This window comes from Coptis chinensis, chromosome 8 (genome assembly GCF_015680905.1).
Source record: "Coptis chinensis isolate HL-2020 chromosome 8, ASM1568090v1, whole genome shotgun sequence".
Classification (NCBI taxonomy): Eukaryota; Viridiplantae; Streptophyta; class Magnoliopsida; order Ranunculales; family Ranunculaceae; genus Coptis; species Coptis chinensis.
Genome location: NC_141463.1, coordinates 8260213 through 8282287, shown reverse-complemented (window position 1 = coordinate 8282287; position 22075 = coordinate 8260213). Strand labels below are relative to the sequence as shown.

Here is a 22075-nt window from a genome sequence, read left to right as displayed (position 1 = left end):
TGGAAATTTTACACCCCAAATGTTTACTTCCTGTTAGACCCTTAGTCCCTTTTGATCACTTAAAATAACGGTTTATACAGATTCGTTTAACAAGTCTGTAGTAAAGTGGTATTTAACTCGTTATCAAAGCAGTAAGTCTTAGAGATACAAGATATTTATGAGTTATCAATCTATACAATTCCAAAAATATTCATTAGTGGGGGTAATTTTACACCCCATTGGAGTGCCCTAGTGGGGGTTTAGTGTGCCCTGTTAGCCCCTGACCCCTATGACGTAAACTGTTCCACCTTCCTCTGCGAATATCTCCAAACAAACAAATGTTTCCCATTTATGATTTTTAGTTATATATTTACCATTCAGTACCTAGATAAAAAGGTAAAAAAGTGTTATATCTATTGATTGGCAGCCACTAAATTGAATCCACCCAAATACAAGAAATTATATATTCTGATAGTAACATCGTGACTTCCTCAGGACTCAAAATGAAAACTTGAAGACATTATTTTCAACAACAAAAGCTAAATTTAACAAAAAAGTGTGAAGAAGCATAACCAAGTAGTGGTGGGCTACAGTGAAGAAGAATCATCTTTGAGCTCATCTTGTCTTCTTTTCATTTCCATTTCATACTTAAGCAGCCTCTGCTTCATCTTCTCCTGAAAAAAGAAGCAAGCATTTGGGGTTTAAAGAAAAATAAAGAGTGGGGGGGTTTAAGAAGGTTACCTTGTGACTTAGTTCCAAACGATGCATTACGTAAAAACCGAGAGCCCCGCCGAGAAGGGTACCCGTAATGATTCTCACATAACCCCATGTCTGTGAAGGTAATGATGGCCTCACTCCCACCATTATCTCTTCTGTGTCACTGTCAACTCTACAAACAATTGTGGGGCTTTATTCAACCTAAGGCCCATGGGTCTAATAAATGGGTTTTCTTTTTTTCTTTCTTTTTCCTATTTTATTATTTCTGTTATTCATTCACTATTCAGTATTCACTCAGATTCACACGTGCAACGCATGTTCATTTTTCTAAAATGCTCACGATGAGGATCATCTTGTTGAAAGATCTATAGGTGAAGGGTGGAAATTTTTGGATTTTGTGGAGAATGATGAGCTTAGAATCATGAATATGTTGGGTGTGAGTCCCTCACCATGTGGCATGAAGAATTACTGTTCATTTGAAGAAGTGATAGTGCGCGTTCAGATTGGCATTGCCATAAGCGCGTCCGCGTCCTTGCCTGGAAAAAGAAAATAGTTTTTTTTAGCTGTTTATGAAACATGTCAACTGGAAGTTGGAAAAAGATGGAATAGAAGAGGGCGTGCATGCGCTCGAGTTGGCCTTACCCAGAGTGCACCCGCTCTCATGCCTATACATATCGGGTTTTGATATTTCGCCAGAAAATCGAGATCGTGTTTTTACACTAAAATTGCACTCCACCCACCCCCCCCCGCAATATAAATCGAAGAGTTTCGGGTTTTGGAAAACCAAGTCTTGAATAAAAACCCAATTTTAAAAGCAACCAAAATTGAGAGATAATCCGTGAAAGTATACATCATTAGCCGAACCACCTTACATCTTGTATTGTGGTATGTTTTACTTTATTTGCTTCATTATTATTTGTTTATGATAGTTGTTGATTGCTTAAAAAGTTATGTTGGTTGTAGTGAAAGTTTAGATTTTAGATTGGAATAGTAGATTGTCCAAATGAAAACTATCTTAGTGGAGATCGATTGGTATCGTTTTCCCCAATAGAATAGATGGCCAAATTTAGAGAAAGATTCTATCATTTGTCATTTCTCATCGAGTATCCCATCAAAACACTACCTTGGGCATCAAATGTCGTAAGGTATCTGAATTTTATATTTCCCTCCACTTCCTTCAACTTTTGCAAATGCCCTTGAATGCCCCATAAATCACTACACGTACCCCATTAAGACAAAAGGCTATCCCCCTGTCTGGAATCAGAGGATAGGCCGTACGCCCAAGCCCTGAGCCCCTGAGCACTTTTTCCGAAATCACCCTTTTTAGAAGAGTAGTGAAAGGCAATCTAGCAATTGTATACGCAAATTTGACAGGAGAAGTTAACTCGCTCAATCAGGAGGGCTCTCTTTTTGGATGGGAGCTCATAGGGACACAGAGATCTTACTCTATCATTGTAAGTCTACTCTATTATATCGATTAAGAAAAATAAAAAATGCTAGTACAATTGTTTAACGTGAAACTTTTGATGTAGACACAAAATCAAAACTATTTTATTACAACTACTCAAGAAAAAAAGATTTCGAATATTGCTGATGAACTAGCGGCATAAGGAGCTATTGGATCAGGCGGATTCAGTAGAATCATGAGCCCCCAATCATAACCCAATGCAACTCCAGCAATTGTCATTGTGAAGGCACCGAATATAACACTAGCATTGCTCCAATGATGTCGATTACCACTTGGAACCAGAAAAGGTTGGAAATATTTCATCCTAGTATAAGATAATATAATGAGGTTGTAAAGGCGGGTTTTAATTTACCTTTACATATAAGGGAGGGAGGAGAATGGGATTAGATTTGGGAAAGACCGAGTTCGCTGATGAGCAAACTGCCTATGTATCTTCTCTTGATTATGGGGAAGAGAAAAATCAGGTCTGACGTAGTTCATGTAAATGGTATTTATAGATATTGAGAGTATAGATCCACGAGACACGTATGGTGTCATGCACAAGTGTGGGGTGGAGATTAAGAATGAGTGTTAGGTTGGTTTTTATAGAAATTATGTGATGATTTCGCTGATGAGCGAACTACCTACGTATCTCCTCTTGATTCTAGGGGGAAGAAAAAAATCAGGTCTGACGTAGTTCATGTAAGTGATATTTATAGATATTTAGATTATAGATCCACGAGACACGTATGGTGCCATGCACAAGTGTGGGGTGGAGATTAAGAATGAGTGTTAGGTTGGTTTTTGTAGAAATTATGTGATGATTGGGAGTGGTTGTAGTAATTCGTATATCACGGTGATTGAAAGTACAGGTATGACTCAGGTAATGATTGCCTCTGGATAAGGGTAGATGTCATTAGATGAAGCGTTCTACTTGAGGTCGTCTGTTCGACATGTGATATCTTGTAGCGAGCTGAAGTAGACCACCTACATGAAGTGAGCTCAACACGAAGCGATCTTGAGGGTAGGATTCTTGCTTATGAACACGTGCTTAATATTCTTGTATGAGAATATTACTCCCTCACAGAGGTGAACAAGGTTTAAGAAGTAAAATGGCCACCTATAACGGTTATTAATCATCATCATATTCCCTCCTCAGGTCTCTTGTGCTTAAACTTGTTTTCCTAGCACTTCTTACTTCTTAGAGCTTGAGTGCAGATGCACAGGCCGGTGTAGAACTTGGAATTCAAGTTAGCTCATTCAAGTTGTTGCCCATCCTACAAATGATTAAAGAAAAGCAATTTCATTAATCTCCAATTAACGTACTTGATTCAACATCCATACTTGATAATTTAAATGAAAAGAAAAGATGCTTGATTCATTAATATCTATTTAATATTCTTTGAATGCAAATATAACGCAGAACCGCTACCTAGAAGGAATTTTCACCTGTGTAATTATTTTAGCCCTACATGGTCTTCCTTTGCTACATACATGCCTACATACATCTTTATAGTCAGTTCCTCCAGTCCTTTGTATGTGAAAGATGTAAAAAACAAGGGAGTCAAACAACTGAAAATAACACAAATGTTCCTACCTAATTAAAATTGAACATTTTTTTTTGAAAATAATGAGACATTTATGTCATTTTCAGTTGTTTGACTTGAAAGTTAACGGTCAAATCAAGTTGATTGTGTGTTTAGAAAGACCCTAATTTCCCATCTAATCTAATGGGGGGAAATCCTAATTGGTTCGTGGGGGTAACACTAGTTCATCTAAAAACAATCTTCTTACAACGACATATATATTGAGAAATTACGGTAAGAAATTAGCTATGCCAGTAAATTGGTGATCAGTTTATCTAAATAATGTGAAAACATTTAATTGGCTGTCAATATTTCGAATCTATACAGAGACTGCCATACACCAAATTGATTGCCAACAGATGGAAAAACACTAACCAATTAATTCACCAGTTAATACGTAAAACAGAATTAAATAAAGAGATTTGATGGGATTTGTTTACCTTTTACTGTTCGTGGACAGAATAAATAGAATAGATGACTTCTAATGGTTGTAGATTGACGGGTAACTCATAAATTTAGAATACAGGGCTTTGAGAAAAAGAAAAAAAAACAAGAAGTTAAATATCTCAAAATTGTCAATAGTCCTAAGTCGACTTAAACTCAAACTCAAAATTGCTAAAAAAAAACAACAGCAACAACAACAACAAATAAAACTTATATACCTAGAACATATTATAGTTCGTTCCTATCAATAGTGGAAAAATATTAAGAATTAGACTACAAATTCATTCTCCTGGCACTTTATTTTTGCTGCTAGCTCCCAAGCTTGCTACCCTGCTTCAGCTTGTGTAGTGGTGTGGTAGCATAATTGTCTGAGTTGATGGCCCAAACAATTGCTATTGTAGTCACGTAAGTGCACTAACTAATATGAATAATTGAAGGCTAATTAAAAGGACAAATACACATATTCCATAAAATTCTGTAAAATCGCTTGAATAAGTGAATATACATTGTCTCTCATGTGTTTCGTGCATGAACACATCCAATTACGACTGCCATACAATAAAAAAGAGGTGGTAAAACTGAAGTACAACACATACTCGAAAAACAATATTGAAATTGTTTCCATAGATCCCTATCAGAAAGGCCCATATGTACGTAATGCAGCAGACACCAAGCAAACCATACATTCTTTGCCTGTATATATACAGGATTTCTGAGCACATCTGCCTCCGTTACCATCCCTTGTGTTGTGAAGAATAATAGCTATAGAGCTTTCTAATTACCTTAAAAGATCTACAACCGAGAGAGCTTACGAAGTCGAAAAGTTCCGTTATAATTTTGAGTCTTCATGCACAACATATATATAGAGAGAGTCCCAACTTTATTGGCTGTGTTTAGATAATGGTCTTCCACTACTCTTTGGTGCTAAAACCTTTCAATAATTATCGGGCATCGAAGTCCCAGTAGATCAAAACTAGATTCCTAGAGCAAGTCAATAACAATAGCAATTATTAATAAGTGTTTACTTTCCTACACTACGCGAATAAAGAAAACAATAAAGAGACAAATACAGAATAATAGGTAATAACCAAGGCACGGATTAGGCTGTCCTTAAGGAAAAATTTCACCCATTCCAATAGTGTAGAAAGGCAACAGTGGCGTCTTTCTCACAGGATTCAATAGTTAACAAACAGCCTGACTTTGCACTAGAACAGACTACCCTCTATAACAGCAATATAACTCTTGTTTCGACCCCCATCTACGTGACAAACGTCCATTAGTAGGGGTCTCTATTTTATTCATTTAATCAGCGGGGTTAAAGCCCAATTAGCAATATCATGGATCAATGTACAGGCTCATTAACTCATGTGTCTAAGGCTGAACCTTAGCCACATGGCTTGCCACTAATGTACATTGATTTATGTCCAGATTCATTTCTTATCAAAGAGATAATTATCAGATGAGAATTATAGTTTATCATAATTACTCAAACTACAAGATTACTTGAGTTACAAGGACTCTCTACTCTACCTCTATATATAAATACCAAACTATTTTTCATAAGGAACTACGTGGAAACTTGATCCCTAGAGAATATATCTTGGGTACATAGACAGCCATTATCTTGGTTCAGTTTCATCTCCCCCAACATCAAATTCCTCTGTTTCTTAGTGCGTTCTTTACCATTGCTCTCGTTGTGTTGAAGCAGTTTATTGCCGAAACATAATTGTATGTAGGCATGAATGCGAGTTACTTGGATTGAAAAAGGCATAATATAAATGACCTCCCTAGAATGAACGTTAATGAATGACATTGTTGAAAGTAAATTTACAGAAGAATAGAGTAATGTAAAATGACAACCAAACTAAGAGAATGGAAGTTGAATGCCTTTATTGATGGATAAAATAGAACGAACTACATAGATGGATAGATTCGTTATTGATGGAGTAATGTAAAAATGCAAAAAATTTCCTAACGGTAAAACTTGCGAAGGTGGTAAGCATTCCATGACTTCTCTATCATTCTTCCAGGAATAGTACGTAGGAAATATGACCCCTTAGATGCTGGACGATCTATGATGTAGGGTCCTTGCCAATTTTCTCCAAACTTTTTCGATTCTATAAGCTTTGGGTTTCTCTGAGAGAACCCGGTCTTGAGAGCAAAAGACTTAGGGCCGGATCTTCTTGTCGTAGTTTCGTTTCATGTCAACTTGATACTTAATAAGCTGTTGTAGTCCCTCCGGCGAACCTCATCAATAAAAGCTTTTGGACCGAGCCAAAGTAGTGTCATTGGAACTGTTTCAACAAAGAATCGACCGAGATGTCTTGGAAATCAGTTACGTAGGTAAAGGCCGCTTCAAACACCATATGCAAGGTTAAAAGGTGATAATGCGGTTGAATATTTTGGCGTTGTCCTATAAGCCCACAGAGGCGGTACGGTAACTCCTTGACCCAATTTCCTTTGGCGCCAGTCAAACACCTCTTTAGGTTGGCCAAAATCACCTTATTGGTGGCCGGCTGCCCATTAACTTCGCGGATGATAAGGTGAGGAGAAGTTATGCCGTATCTTCAAATTAGCACGAATCCCTCCCGAATTTCTTGACATCAAATTGTTTACCATTATCGATACAAGTGTCGCGGGGATGCCAAAATGACAAACAATATTTCTCCATAAAACATTTTGACTTTGGAAGCATGGACTTGGACCAAAGGCTTTGCTTCTACCCATTTGGTAAAATGTCGGTTGCCACAAGAAGGAATCATTATACTACACGGAGCTTTAGGTAAAGGGCCAATAATGTCTAAGCCCCATTTGGCAAATGGCCATGGGCTAGGCATGGGATGCAACTTCGATGTGTAATTTACTCATATTATCGTGCTTTTGGCATGAGTCACACCTCTCAGATAGGTGTTTTGCATCCTTTTGCATCTCTGGCCACCAATAGCCCTATGTCATAGCCTTATGAGCTAAACTTCGCCCCTTGGAGTGGCTTCCGCATAAGCCGGAGTGAATCTCTTCCAAAACTTGAAGTCCTTCCTGTTTTGAGAGGCATCGCAACATAGGGTTTAAGTCCGAGCCTTTGCGATAGAAGTGCAAACTTCCGTCAGTAACAGATATCACCAAAAACTTCCATGTATCACATTTGATTCTTTCAGCGAGTTTTGGTTTTGGCGGAAGTGAAGAAACTTGCAAGTAGTGGATATAAGGAAGACGCCAATATTGCGCATCGGAGATCATCACTGGCTCTGATAGTATCATATCGAGAACTTCAGGACTATCATCTGCTTCATGTACCAACTCACTATCTGTTTCGGGAGCGAATTTAGGAGGAACAAATAGATCTATAGATTCTAATGGAAGATCTAAAGTATGGTCATGTTGTGAATTTTCCATCTCCCTTTTTCGCTTCCGAGTCATGATTGGTGCGATTATACGTGGGTCGTATTTATTTGTTTGCAGCACAAAGCAAAACAAGTAATTGCTTTCATGTATATACAAGTCATGCAATTCTTTTTCGGTAAAGTCAATGCTTGGCTCTTTCTGGAACTCCACAGTGATGTGTCTTGACTCTTCGCTTCTAACGGCGGCGGAGAGATAAGCCAATGAATCAGCATGACGTATGTTATTTCGGGGTCTTTAAGTGATAGAGATGCTATCAAATTGTCGAGCAAGGCTATGTATCAAACCAAGATAAGCCACCATACGGTCATCTCTTGCTTTAAAAGACCCGCCAAACTGATTGGCCACAAGGCGAGAATCCGTGTATAACTGGAGCTTTCGCGCCCCCAGTTTTAAAGTTGTTCTCAAGGCACAAACGACAGCCTCATACTTGGCTTCGTTATTTGAAGCGGCGAAGCCAAGTCGCACAGATTTCTCAATCTTCTCTCCGCCGGGTTTAACGAAAACGCATCCAATTCGGACCAGATTTATTATGGGAGCCATCTGAGTAAACAATCTATAGGTCAATGGGATTAGGAATTGTGTTTGCAAGTTGGTCTTCGTCGCCCCCAGTTATTGGTGGCAGAATGTCTTCCATAGATTCTTTTTGGCGCAAGAAATCGTCAATAGGAGAATCATCAATCGGAAAATCAGCTATCAAAGAAGCTAGAGCATGTCCTTTTTCAGCAGTACGACTTTCAAAGACAATGCTATATGCACTAAGATAACTTTCCCATTCGGCTAATCTGCTTGATTCTTGTGCATTACGAAAGACCTTGCGTAAGGGATACTCAGTATAAACTCTGACCAACCTCCCCTGGAAGTATGGTTTTAACCGACGAGCGGCATGAACCAATGCAAGTGCAATTTTTTCCATCTTTGAATAACGAGACTCAACCGGTTAACGTCTTTATCGATAAAAAGGCGGGTCTACCATCATCGATTTAAAAGAACGGCACTAATAGCTTGAGTTGTAGCTGCTAGGTATATGTCAATAGGTTAACCCGTTGAAGGACTTGTCAATATAGGAGGGTGACCAAGTATTTCTTCAGTTGTTGCAATGTCATCTCACAATCAACGTTCCAAGTTGCCGCCCCCTTTAAAGTCTGGAAGAAGGGATGACAACGGTCGGAATATTTAGAAATAAACCTATGAAGAGCGGCAAGACGACCAGTAAGCCGTTGAATTTCCTTCTTATTTTTTGGTGATAGCATATCAATAACGGCACGTATCTGATCAAGATTAGCCTCAATACCTCTACGAGTCATGAGGTATCCCAGAAATTTTCCAGAAGAGAGGCCAAAAAAACATTTGGCGGGATTGAGTCTCATGTTATACTTGTTAAGCCTATCAAAAACACATTGAAGATCGGAAAGATGATCACCAATAAGCTTCGATTTAACGACTATATCATCGATATAAGCCTCCATTATTATCCCTAGCAGATCGGAAAAAATTGTATTGACAAGCTTTTGGTAGGTTGCACCGGCATTTTTCAGACCAAAAGGCATAACAGTGTAGCAGAAAATGCCTTGGTCAGTAATGAAGGCGGTAAACTCTTGGTCATCCACATTCAAAGAGATCTGGTAGTACCCTGAAGAAGCATCCATGAAAGATAGGTGTTGGAATCCCGAAGTGGCATCCACTAGTTCGGAAATTCGTGGCAATGGATACGGATGAATCGAACAAGCTTCGTTAAGGTTTGTAAAATCAATACAAATTCTGATTTGTCCGTTCTTTTGGCAATCGCGGCGACATTAGCAAGCCATTTTGGGTAAGTAACTTCGTCGGATAAAGTTAACCGCAAGTAGCTTATCAATCTCCTCTTTAACTTTGAGCTTCGATCAGGTGCCATTCTTCTTGGTTTTGGCAAACCGGCCTGAAACTTGGATCAATGTCAGTTTTATGACAGCAAATGAAGGGTCTATTCCCTGCATTTCCTTAATTTTCCAAGCTTAAGATACGCTTATTTATTTCGGCCAGAACGGAAACCAACTCTTTTTGTTCTACACTTTCGAAAGTTCGTGGAAATAAAAGTGGTTTCTTCTTTGAATCTCCTACTTGCACTTCCAAAAGTCGATCCACCGTAGAAGGCCCTTGCACATGAGCCTCAATATTATAGATGGAGGGGCACGCGGCAGAATTTAAAGGCGGGGGCACTTGCAAGGATCGTATTACCTCGAACTTCAGATTTTTATAGTCATCCATTACTTTGTCATGCCGGGCATGGGCAGATACCGGTCACTCTGAACCTTGCAAATATGCCCGGAGAATGGGAACTTGACACACTGATGAAATGTGGAGACTACAGCCCCCATGGAATGTATCCAATCTCTGCCCAAAATTGCGTTATAGTGGGATCGACAGTCCATCAATAAGAAATTGAGCTCAACTTCTTTGTTCATTAATTTGATTGGTAAGGTAATTCTTCCAACCGCTGAAGATGTTGTCCCATCAAAATCGATGATAGGATTGTCTTCGGCGATGATCATACCTTCGCGAAGTTGCATCTGAGAATAACATCCACGGAAAATGACATTGGAGGTGGCCCCTGTGTCGATCATTACCCGTTGAACACGAGAAGCACCTATAGACACAGAAATTATAACTGCATCATAGTGAGGGTGATATACAGTTATACACCAAGGAGATCATCATCAGTGAATCGGAGGGGCTCTTCTTCAGAAGTCTCGGTCTGGATTCCTTTGACAAAATCGACTTTGTTGATACGGTTAAACTCACCAACATAACTAACTTTCAAACGCTTTTAATTTTTACTCTGACTTTTGGAAAGAGACTCAACATGAGAATGGGAAACATTAATGACATGCTCATAAGTTGCAACAACTGCCTGTTGAAAGTCTTTAGTAAGATATTCGTTTAAAAGTCCTTTCTCCACTAATTTCTGAATCCGACCCCGGAGAGGCGACAAAGTTAAATCTTATGGCCATAGTCATTATGGAATTTACACCGCAAGGCTTTGTCCCTTGTCCCTTTGGTATCTTCTGAAAGTGGATAAGGCGGGGAAAGAAGATTCCCACTTTTCAATTTCTCATATATAACAGAGTACTTGGCATTGAGCGGGGTCAGTTTTAGCTCAGGTAGAGTCTTTCCATCACGATTGAAACTAACTTGCTTCTGATTGTCATTCTTTCCGTCGTTATGCTGTTGATCTGATTGTCCTTGCTTCGGCTTAGAATTCTTGCTGTCAGAAAAATCTTTACTCCGAATATCTTTGTCTCTTGCTGCTTTCGCCGATAGGTTCTCCTCGATACGGATGTGTTGTTCAGCCCTAACATACAGATCGTACCGAGTTTTAGGGACATCTTTAATTAGAGAGTGGTAAAGATCCCTTACAATGAAGTTCGAACTTCTGTCTCTTTCATAATATAATGCTTCTTTAAAAGGCTAAAAAAGCATCCCATCGAAAACTTCGGAACATCTGCTGCTGCCTTCGGAACCTAGTAACAAAAGTCACGTAACTTTTTGTCACGTTGTTGCTTGATGTTCAAAAGTGAGTCGACATCCTTTTGGCGTCTTGCAATTGTGGCGGAAACGATTAACAAACTGATTTTTCTAGTTCATTGAATTGGTGAATTGATCTTGAAGGCAACTCACTAAACCAAAGATAATGCTTCTCCGCTTTAGAGTTGATGGAAAGAGCTTACATATGGCGGGTCATCTCCACCCCATAACACCAACTTATTTTTGAACGATAGAACATGCAAGCCAGGATCTCTTTCCGACTCATCATAAAATTCAAAATCGGGTTGTTTGAAGTCGGGATGGTGGTAAGCTTCTTGAATGTCGAGCGAAAACTTATCAAGTACACCATCATTGACTGTCAAGTTTTTCATTCTTACATCCCTTGACTCTCTATCGTTAAGTTCTTTTGCAATCAACTCTTTCAGTTGTTGTTCTGTTAGAGTTAAAGTATTGGCTCGAACAACTGGACGCCCCCGGTCGTGCCCATGTGGAGAAGGATACCTTCCATTATCTCTTATTGGAGTTAAAGATCTTTGGCGGTACGCACGATCAGCTCCGACCGGTGATTGTCTTTGTCTATCCCTGTAACTAGCTTGTCTAGGCCGGTAGTCACCCTTGGCCGGGTGGTCGGAATAATTATACCACTTCTCCATGTTTTGTTGCTCTTGTCTGGGATGCCCGCCTTCCCAGTCATGTCGGACATATCTCGGATGGCGGTCTTCCCTAAAATTGCTTTTTAGAGGTAAATCTTCCCTTTGAGATCGGACATGTCTAGGGTAGTAGTTATCCCTGCCAATCCGATTCTCCCCATAAGTACGAGTAATAGGGTCATTACTCTTAGAGCGTGCACTGGTTGATTGTGTTTGAGAAATAACACGTTGCTGAGGACGATGAAGTGGATCTTCAAGACGGTCCCATACACTGGAATGACCTGCGTCCTTTCGTGGTCGCCTTGATGTTGTTGAATTTGTAGCATCGTCCACCGGCCTTTGCCTCTTTGCCAGCTTCCTTCTCAAGTTCCTATTTAAATTTATGACTCGTCGTAACTCACGCTCAACCGTATTAGGGGTGAATTGGCTGTTACTATCACCTTTTCCGTTAGTTGGTGTGAGAGTAATGTCCGCGTCCATATCCATGTCAACTGAAGGATTGACATGGACAGACGGCGGACCGCATGGAGGATTGCTGACTTGTCGGTTTTCTTGTTGCAAGACTGTTAGGGGTGGTGGCGGCACTTGTACTACCTTTTGCGCTGGAGGTGGCGGAGGCGGTGGCGGTTGCGCTACTACAGTTGGATGTTGAGAATTGATCCTACCAGTAGGACCAACTTGATTGTTTGTCACGCCCCGAGACCCAACACACATCCCGAGGACATGGAATGAATCTCGAGGCAGACACCTATCACGATTCTACCGAAATTTCGGCAGAGTTTCCTTTGTTTGATCGACGTTCGTAAACCCTAAAAACTGTCATAACTTTGTCATAAACCCCGAACATCTTATAATTCATTCCTCCAACCATACATACATCCAACAACCATATATACTACACTTAACTCTAACTACTACAGGGATATGACGATATAACTACAAAACAAGGAGAACCGTTGCCAAATACGATTATTACATCAAAATGACCTAGCTCTATATATATACAACAAAAGAAACTAGTCTCTTTCTATACAACCAAAGGGAAAGAGCTAGGCTCATTATATACAATCAAAAAAGAATAACCTAGGTCATCTCTATCTGATCCAAAATATAAACTTGACTCTGCCTCTCGTCAAGCATGGGGAAATCCTCCCAAATCACCATACCCATCATCACTAGGGTTAGGGAAACCCTCCTCCGCCACTGGCTCGTCTGAAATGTTAAGTAGGATGAGCAAACAACTATGCCCAAGAGGAAACGCACATAGCCAATAAATAGTTTACTTATAGAAAACATTTAAAACATGCAGGGTTTCTATAATAGTATTCAAATATTGTGACTAGGTATATATACATCACTAACTAGCAGAAATCCTCTTGACATGCTTCATTGATATATAAAATAGAGTTTTCACAATCATCATACAACTATTGTGGCCGGTGCATCCTATTAGAATGGTGAGGGTACGACCGGTACTCAGCCCCAGTCACAGGCAATCTCGGTTCAGTACTTCCCAGTGTGAACCATGCACCGTTGTTTTCCCGATTTTACCGCGAGGGAATTTGAAATGCCGTTGTTGTGTTCGTACACACACAAAATCCCCAAAGCTTTTAGGGCTCGGTGGGCCTGTGACCACGACCCCATACGGGCTGTCACCTAACTACGGTGGTCAACCGTTCGACGACCGCAGATTTCGGGAGGACACACATCCGAGTGGACTAAACTCTCACTCCTCACCGGCGTCTAAAACCTCATCGAGGTAACATGTAACCCCACTCAAGCTAATCACCATACAAAGATGACACTACAAGCATGGTTATCTAGAAAAGTAGAAAAGGAATTCCCGGACTACATCCGGTGATGCATCCCTTTAAAGGTGGCCCACCACCTCGAAGGTGTACACCACGGTTGGAATCTAGAAGCTGAGCTGCCGTCTCCGGGAAATCGACGACGGTTCCTTCTTTATGAATTCACGGTTCCTTTTCTAAATCTCCTCGTGATAAACATAGTAATATCTATATATATATATACTCGATATTACGATTATTTTCAAATACGCTAGTTACATATCTAGTTTTTCTTTTGAAACTGTTGATTATATAGGTGTGAGTTCATGGATTTCCGAAATCGAGTAGAACAACCTATGACTCCCAAACGGGCGATCATAGTAAATAACAACCGATGATTCCTAAACGGCTAATCATCGTGAAAATAACAACAACCATTCAGGGAAAAATCGAGAACCTCGCACCTAATTACAAACAACAGGGTAATTCTTACCCGCATTTCAAAATCCATCTCTCTGTCTCCTTACTGAGACAAGAGACGCGAACCTTTCCCCAAAACCAGTTTTTCACTTTTAACCAGAAAACAATCCCTCGCTACCCCCGATTTTACAAAAACCATTTTCACTTAAAAGCTATCCATATACTTAATTCATATCGAGGGAAAACTACAATGCAAAAACATGAATATCATATATACATGCATGGTTGATAAACTATTTCTTAACATTTTAAACAACTCAAATCATGCATGAAATAAGCGGACTATATATTGGTATGTAGGTTCCTACCTTAGCAAAGCTCCGTTCTCCTCCAGCCCACTTAATGAATCAATCCCCTTTAACCCAATCCACTCGAATTCATTCCTATAATAGCATATACAAAATCGTCGATTATTAGAATTGATCGAACAACGAGGAATTCTTATCTAGTGTAAGTCGAGAAGAATTTCGGCGTTAAGAATCGGGTTTAGGATAACTTTCCATCTAACTACGGATTAGCAGAGCTACTGGGCCATGTGCTTTGTAACTCGACGTCTCTACTGTTGTTTCGGCCATGGCAGGCCCTCATATCGGCGCCAATCCTATTCTATCCCAATTCGGTCAAATTCAACTACAACCCATTCTCCACTTTCAATTAACATTAATTCTATTAATAAAATCGGTGGGTGTTCCTTATCCCTCGGTCATTACTCAATCAACTCTTATACGGTTATAAATCGACATAAATCTCTTGAAATTGTAATGAATAATCAAATTCTTACCGAGTCGAAGAAGCAACAAGGCTCCTAGCTCGCAACTCCACCAAAATTGCTCCACTCTAGCCTCCAACCGAACATCGCGGTGTACATCACCCCAACCCAATTAATTCCATCAATACATCACAAGTTAATTATCGAAGTTTAAATTATTTGATGGAGGCTTAAATCACTCACCTTTCACTTCAATTTGTTGGTATGATCGAAATTCCCTAGCTTCTCCAAATGCTTCTTTGCCGAATTCTACAACCACCCCATTCAAATGTCTTCAAGAACATATCAATCCATTGAAACGAGTTTAAACTAATTGTTTGAAACCAAATTACTCACCTTTCAAAAAAACACGACGCAATTCAATTAAATTTTTCGAATCCACCTTTGTTTCACTCCACTCCGGCTCGTCTAATTTATCACCTTCAACACCCTAATACAATCCATTTCAAGCATCACACCCTCAAGAAATCGAAATTGAAGCTAACTATTAATTGAAAGCAATTCAAACTTACCTTTCAAGGAAATCTGACGCCAATTCCACTATTTGTTTTGAATCTGGCTTGATTGAGTGTTGTTAGTGATTAGGCGTTTAAGTTTTTGAGTGGAATCGATTGGAGACGATTCACTCACCCGGCGGCCGATTTGGCTTCGGGATGTTCGAATTTCCAAGAGATTTCAATCCTCTCACTTCATTCTAGTGTTTCTAGGTTTGAGGGCGAAGATTTGAGGTTTGGATCGAGGTGAATTGAGAGAATTTTGGTTTCTCTCTCCTAGGTTTTGGTTCTTGTCGAATAGGGGAAGAAGATCACGATTCGATTTCGCGATTTTTCGTTTTCTTGTTGGTTTCGTGATTTTTGGTTTGGCTGATTTTCGATTTTTCAGTTTTGGCGATTTCGTGGGTTCAATTTGGGCCGATATATTTGGGCCCAAGCCCAATATATCCTAATTAGCCTTAACGTCCTACTTAGACTCCTAACCCCCACTAATTCGACTTAGCGTCTTGATTATTTTTCGGCCCATCCCGCTAAATTTAGTCTTCTATATTCTATCTCACCGCATGCTATAATGATGACCCAATCATGCGTGTAAGTTGTTAAAAGTCGGAGAAAACCGTTAACCGTCATTTTTGGTCAAATTTTCGCCTATGGTCGCTTACCTAACGTGACTTATGAGTCGGAGTTAAGTTTTCTTAAGTTACGCACGTTTGAAAAATAAACCCGACAACCAATTTACATAACCGACCCTAGAGTTGATATGAAATTTACAAAATTACCCTTAATAATATTTCAGGCCTTTACATTGTTCAACGGTTCTTGCATTGGCCGATTTGAATTTCGAGGGTTGCGAGTCCTATTAGCAGGAGGAATATCTCGACTATTTGGTCTGCTTCTTGTGCTAACCATCTTGATTGTTTCACGTGATAATGAATTCTAAGTTCCCCACAGACGGCGCCAATTATGTTTCGGCAATAAACTGCTTCAACACAACGAGAGCAATGGTAAAGAACGCACTAAGAAACAGAAGAATTTGATGTTGAGGGAGATGAAACTGAACCAAGATAATGGCTGCCTACGTACCCAAGATATATTCTCTAAGGATCAAGTTTCCACGTAGTTCCTTATGAAAAATAGTTTGGTATTTATAGAGGTAAAGTAGAGAGTCCTTGTAACTCAAGTAATCTTGTAGTTTGAGTAATTATGATAAACTATAATTCTCATCTGATAATTATCTCTTTGATAAGAAATGAATTTGGACATAAATCAATGTACATTAGTGACAAGCCATGTGGCTAAGGTTCAGCCTTAGACACATGAGTTAATGGGCATGTACATTGATCCATGATATTGCGAATTAAGCCCTGTTGATTAAATGAATAAAATAGAGACCCCTACTAATGGACGTTTGCCACGTAGGTGGGGGTCAAAACAACTCTCTATAGCGGCTGACAGGAAGAAAAGAAGAAGAATAGGATGAGGTTCTGTTTCTCTGATTTCGTGTGGGGTGTGATGAAGGGTTGTCACGAATTCTGTTTCTCTAGTTCTGGATTGGATACTCTCTATGGACGCACAACAGTGTTTATATAGAGGAAGTAGCCGGTTTCCAGATGTGAGAAGGACTGCTCAAAGTCGGTTTCACAAACTGATAAGGTAGCAGAAACCAACTCATAATAGGACACCCACCGAAACTTGCTGCAAAAGGAAAACAAGTTTAGGCTTTTAGTTAGCCACTACACCCAAGCCCGAGGTGACGCTAACTTCGATGCGGTGTGGGAAGCGCAGCGATGCCTTTGGGTGAGTCCTCCCTCCTAACACAAAAGCATTTGTACCCTAAGGGCACGCCCTTATGGTAGAGGAATTCCTCATATACCTCACTTGCTAGTGGTGGTTAACCAATGTGGGACTATCCACAATGCACTAAAGTGGAGAGAACACACTTAGTTCATCTCCTCCACTTTGCACACACACACTAGTATTTCAAAATACTCATAGATATTCCAACAATCCCCCACTATTTCAAAATACTAATAGTCTCCCACTATTTTGGAATAGGATATTACAAAAAGAAATGGGTTAACGAAATGCCAGAGAGAATCGAAAAAATAATGCATAAGATACTGGTGCTTTACGGGCTTGAACCAGTCATAGGATAACATGTCTTATAATACGTGAAAGTGGTGGATTAAAAAATCTTTGAACCAACATTTTCTTATAGTAAAATAGATCACATGCACCCACATTGCTCTTTCATTATATGTCTATTCTCGGTGTGTTGCTTTTTGGCCCTCAATATTTTTGTGTTCCATGAATGCTCTAGAGTACTTGCCTGAATACTCATAAGAACCGACCCAGTTCTACATTCATGTAGGTGGATATCCATCAAGTGTACATAGCAGTTAAAATACACTATCTCATAAAAAAAAAATTGACTATGGATTCCAATAAGAGTAAAATAACTCATCCTTTTCTCATTGCAATTCAAGTTATACAAAGTATACAAAAAATGCTATCTAGTCATAGGGTGGGACGTCTCAAAGAAAGACAATATCATACCAGAGCGACGAGGTGACTTGTTTTTCCCTTTGAACCTACTTCATAGGATCTCCAATCACATAGGTGGGGTTGCCGTCAGTGTCGCCCTCTATCTAAGGCAAAAGTCTCATCCCCCTCAACTTTTCAACCACTCCTGTTAAGCGGTTTTGTCAGAGGATCGGCTAAATTTAACTTTGACCTCACATAATCTAGAGCCACAACTCCAGATTCCAGCAGTTGCTTTATAGACTGAAGTCTCAGATGGATATGCCTGCTTTTCCCATTATACAATTTGTTCTTTCCCTTAACTATTGCGGCCTGACAGTCACAATGCAAAGGTACGCTGGAGGTGGTTTTGTACCAATAGGAAGATCTGGCAAGAGGTTTCTAAGCCACTCAGCCTCAGCACTTGCTTTATCTAAAGCAATAAGCTCGGACTCCATGGTTGAACGAGCTATCAAAGGTCTGCTTAGAAGATTTCCAAGTTTAATCGCACCTCCACCAAGAGTGAAAATATAACCACTAGTGGACTTGATATCATGAGAATCAGATATCCAGTTTGCATCACAATAACCCTCTATCACAGGTAGAGTTTGTCTAAAAAGTATGCCGTAATTCATTGTTCCTCTCAAGTACTTGGTTAATCTCTCTAACGCACTCCAATGTTCTTTGCTAGGACAATGAGTGTATCTGCTCAACCTGCTAATTGCATAAGCAATGTCAGGTCTAGTGCAATTCATCAAGTACATGAGACTACCAATAATTTGGGCATATCTAGACTGAAGGACACTATGTTGATCATTTTTATGAAGTTCACTAGTTGCCTCATAAGGTGTCGACACAGGCTTACTATCATAAAAGTTAAACTTCTTCAAAAACTTCTCAACATAATGCTCTTGTGAAAGCGTATAGCCATCACTATTTCTGATTATTTTGATTCCAAGAATCACATCAGCTTCTCCCAAATCCTTCATTTCAAATTGGGAGGATAAGAACATATTGGTGTTTCTCACAACATCAAGGCTAGGACTCATGATTAACATGTCATCCACATATAGACAAATAATCACATATGTATTCACATCAAAATATTTAAAGTAAATACATTTATTAGCATCATTTATTTGATATCCATTGTTTTGCTTGTTTCAACCCATATAAAGACTTAACCAATTTGCATACTTTTTGCTCATTCCCTGGTACTATAGTACCCTCAGGCTGCATCATATATATTTCTTCATCAAGATCACCATTCAAAAATACAGTTTTTACATCCATTTGATGAATAAATAAATTATGAATAGCAGCGAGAGCCATTAGAACTCTTATAGAAAAAATCCTAGTTACAGGAGCATAAGTATCAAAATAGTCAATGCCTTTTTTCTGGGAGAATCCCTTTAGTACTAGTCTAGCCTTGTATTTCTCAATGGAGCCATCTAACTTCAGTTTCTTTTTGAAGATCCACCTGTAACGTATAGGTTTCTCTCCAGGAGGTAGATCAACTATCTCCCATGTGTGATTAGCTATAATCGAATCTAGTTCTGAGTTTATAACATCCTTCCAAAAAGGTGCATCTCAAGAACTGATTGCCTCATTATACGTCACAGGATCATCATCAAGAAGAAACCTATAAAAGTCATCACCAAAATTGGTGGATTTCTGTCTCTTTTACTCTTTCGAATTTCTTGTTCATAAATTTCAAGATCTGTTGATTGTTGTTCACTAGGAGCAACCAACCTCTCAATGCCAATTTTCAAAGGAAACAAATTCTCAAAGAAATCAGCATTTTTACTCTCTATAATAGTGTTAGCATCGACAAGGTTATTATCAGATTTTACTACTAAAAATCTATATGCAAAGACTATTATGAGCATAACCAATGAACATACAATCAAGTTCTAGGTCCCAATTTTCTCTTTTTAGGTTCGTTCACAAGAACCTTAGCAAGACACCCCCACATTTTGATGTATTTCAGGTTAGGTACATGACCTTTCCATAATTCATATGGTGTCTTATTCCCTGTTTTCTTGTTGGGTATCATATTCTGTATATGGCAAGCAGATAGGATTGCTTCCCCCCACAAGTTCAGGGAAGCTCCAGAACTTACAAGCATAGCATTCATCATCTCTTTTGGTGTTCTGTTTTTTCATTCGGCTACTCCATTTGACTCAGGAGAGTATGGTGGAGTAGTCTCATGAATAATGTCATTCTTGTCACAAAAGTCCTGGAAGGGGTTAGACTCATATTCTCCACCCCTATCAGATCGAAGTCTTTTAATCTTACAGTTAAACAAGTTTTCAACTTCAGCTTTGTACTTGAGAAACATCTCACCTGCCTCATGCTTGTTTCTAAGTAAATATACCATGGTGTACCTAGAGAAGTCATCTATGAATGTAATATAATAAAACTTCCCCCTTCTAGACATGGTACTTCTGAATTCACCCAAATCCATATGAATAAGAGTTAGCAATCCAGTTTTATCTCTAGAAATAGTTCTGCAAGGTTTCTTTGTGGCTTTAGTCTCAGCACATATCTCACATTTATCATTAGAAAAATCAGAAATATCAGACAATAAACCACATGCTTTCATTCTTTTCATATACTGAACATTCACATGTCCTAGTCTACCATGCCATATATTAAAAAAGTCAAGCAAGTAAGCAGAAGCAGATTCATTCTTATTAATAATAATGTTGTCAAGTACATTCAACATGAAAAGACCACTGTTATTACAATAACCTTTCCCAACAAAACCCTCATTCTTCGTTAGAACGAACTTGTCACTCTCAAAAGTTACCTTGACGCTAGCTTTTCCCAGTAAGGACACAGAAATCAGATTCTGGTGAATCTCAGGAACATGCAGTACATTACTAAGTGAAAGGGTTTTCCCTAAAGTTAACCCGGAAGAATCTTGCATGTTCCCTCAACAGAATGCGGACCTTGAGTCACCCATATAGACCTTTTCATCTTTTCACTAGTATGTAGTCCGAGAAGGCTTCAACATCACCACAGGGGCGTGGCGGGTGGCACCTTAATCTAGTACCCAGTTTTTTCTTCTTCGGTGGCCATGAACACTTGTGACACCACAACAGCAATAATATCATCTCCCTCAACTATATTAGCATTGGGAGGATCATCAATGTCTTTCTTGTGCCTGTACTGAAAAACCCTATGTCTAGGTTTACCACGAACATAACAATTTCCATTGCCAGTACCACTCCTTTTAAAAGAAGTGTCTTTGACCTTGAAATTCTTATTTTTGTTGTACTTCTGCTTTTTAGAGGTTTTGTTAGATTTGCTAGGATTACCTTCAATGATATTGGCTTTAGAATGGAATTCCTTAGACAACACATCATCCCGAGTCTTGCTCTTTTCCTCTATGTGAATGTGAATGATCACATCCTCAAGAGTCATCTGCTTGCGCTTATGCTTCATACTATTTTTATAGTGTTTCCAAGACTCGGGAGTTTCTCAATCAAACATCCAAAGAACAAAGGTTTGGGTAAATTAATACCCTCGGTTTTCAAATAATTAATCAAAGACATGATAATCATGGATTTGAGCGTTACATCTCTATCCTCTCTCATTTGAAACTTTAGAAAAGTCCCAATAGCATATTTCGAAAGTACCAAAGATCCCTATTATGTATTTTTTGTTCAAACTCTCCCATATATCATGCGCATTCTTATTTGAACAATAAATATCAAAAAATTTATTGGACAAGGTACTCAAAATAGCATGACGACATACCTTATTCCCATTGAGCCAAGCTGCTTGATTTCTTTCGAAATAATTAGAACCCTCCACGGGTGCTATATCAGTGAGATACTTTGCATAGTTGAGTACATCTAGGGCTATAAACATCCTTTCTCTCCATCGCTTGAAGTGTGAACCGTTGAAGGATTCAATCTTTGACACATTGGGTAAGTTGCGAGCATTCAATAGAGGTGTAACATCTCTCATAGTCGAAGTAACTTCCATGACTCCAGAATTGGTTTCTTTGATCGGCGTGGTGTCAACAGGTGTAGACACCTTGTTCTTTCCTTAAGATTGTTGTACGTGAATAAAGAAAATAATAAAGAGACAAAGACAGAATAATAGGTAATAACCAAGGCGCGGATTAGGCTGTCCTTAAGGAAAGATTTCGCCCCTTCCAATGGTGCAGAAAGACAACAGTGGCGTCTTCCTCACAGGATTCAATGGTTAACAGCAGCCTGACTTTGCACTAGAACAGACTACCCTCTAGAACAGCAATATAACTCT

The 22075-nt window shown here is 39.2% G+C and overlaps 1 protein-coding gene across 1 annotated transcript; it reads right to left on the bottom strand.

Annotated features, from left to right (window-relative positions):
• Window positions 1-368: 368 nt before the first annotated feature.
• On the bottom strand, window positions 369-927 carry LOC147479701 (ATP-dependent helicase/nuclease subunit). The gene is made up of 2 exons (XM_086577492.1): window positions 721-927; window positions 369-653 (listed from the first exon to the last, which is right to left on the bottom strand). The coding sequence occupies exons 1-2, from the start codon at window positions 841-843 to the stop codon at window positions 567-569; spliced, it is 210 nt and encodes a 69-aa protein (XP_086433618.1). The 5' UTR covers window positions 844-927; the 3' UTR covers window positions 369-566.
• Window positions 928-22075: the final 21148 nt, after the last annotated feature.

Excerpts from the sequence above, each read along its gene's own strand:
- LOC147479701 (XM_086577492.1), bottom strand. The coding sequence starts at position 843 with ATGGTGGGAGTGAGGCCATCATTACCTTCACAGACATGGGGTTATGTG. Across the intron at positions 654-720 it reads GTTTGGAACTAAGTCACAAG|GAGAAGATGAAGCAGAGGCT; the intron begins GTAACCTTCTTA and ends TTCTTTTTTCAG.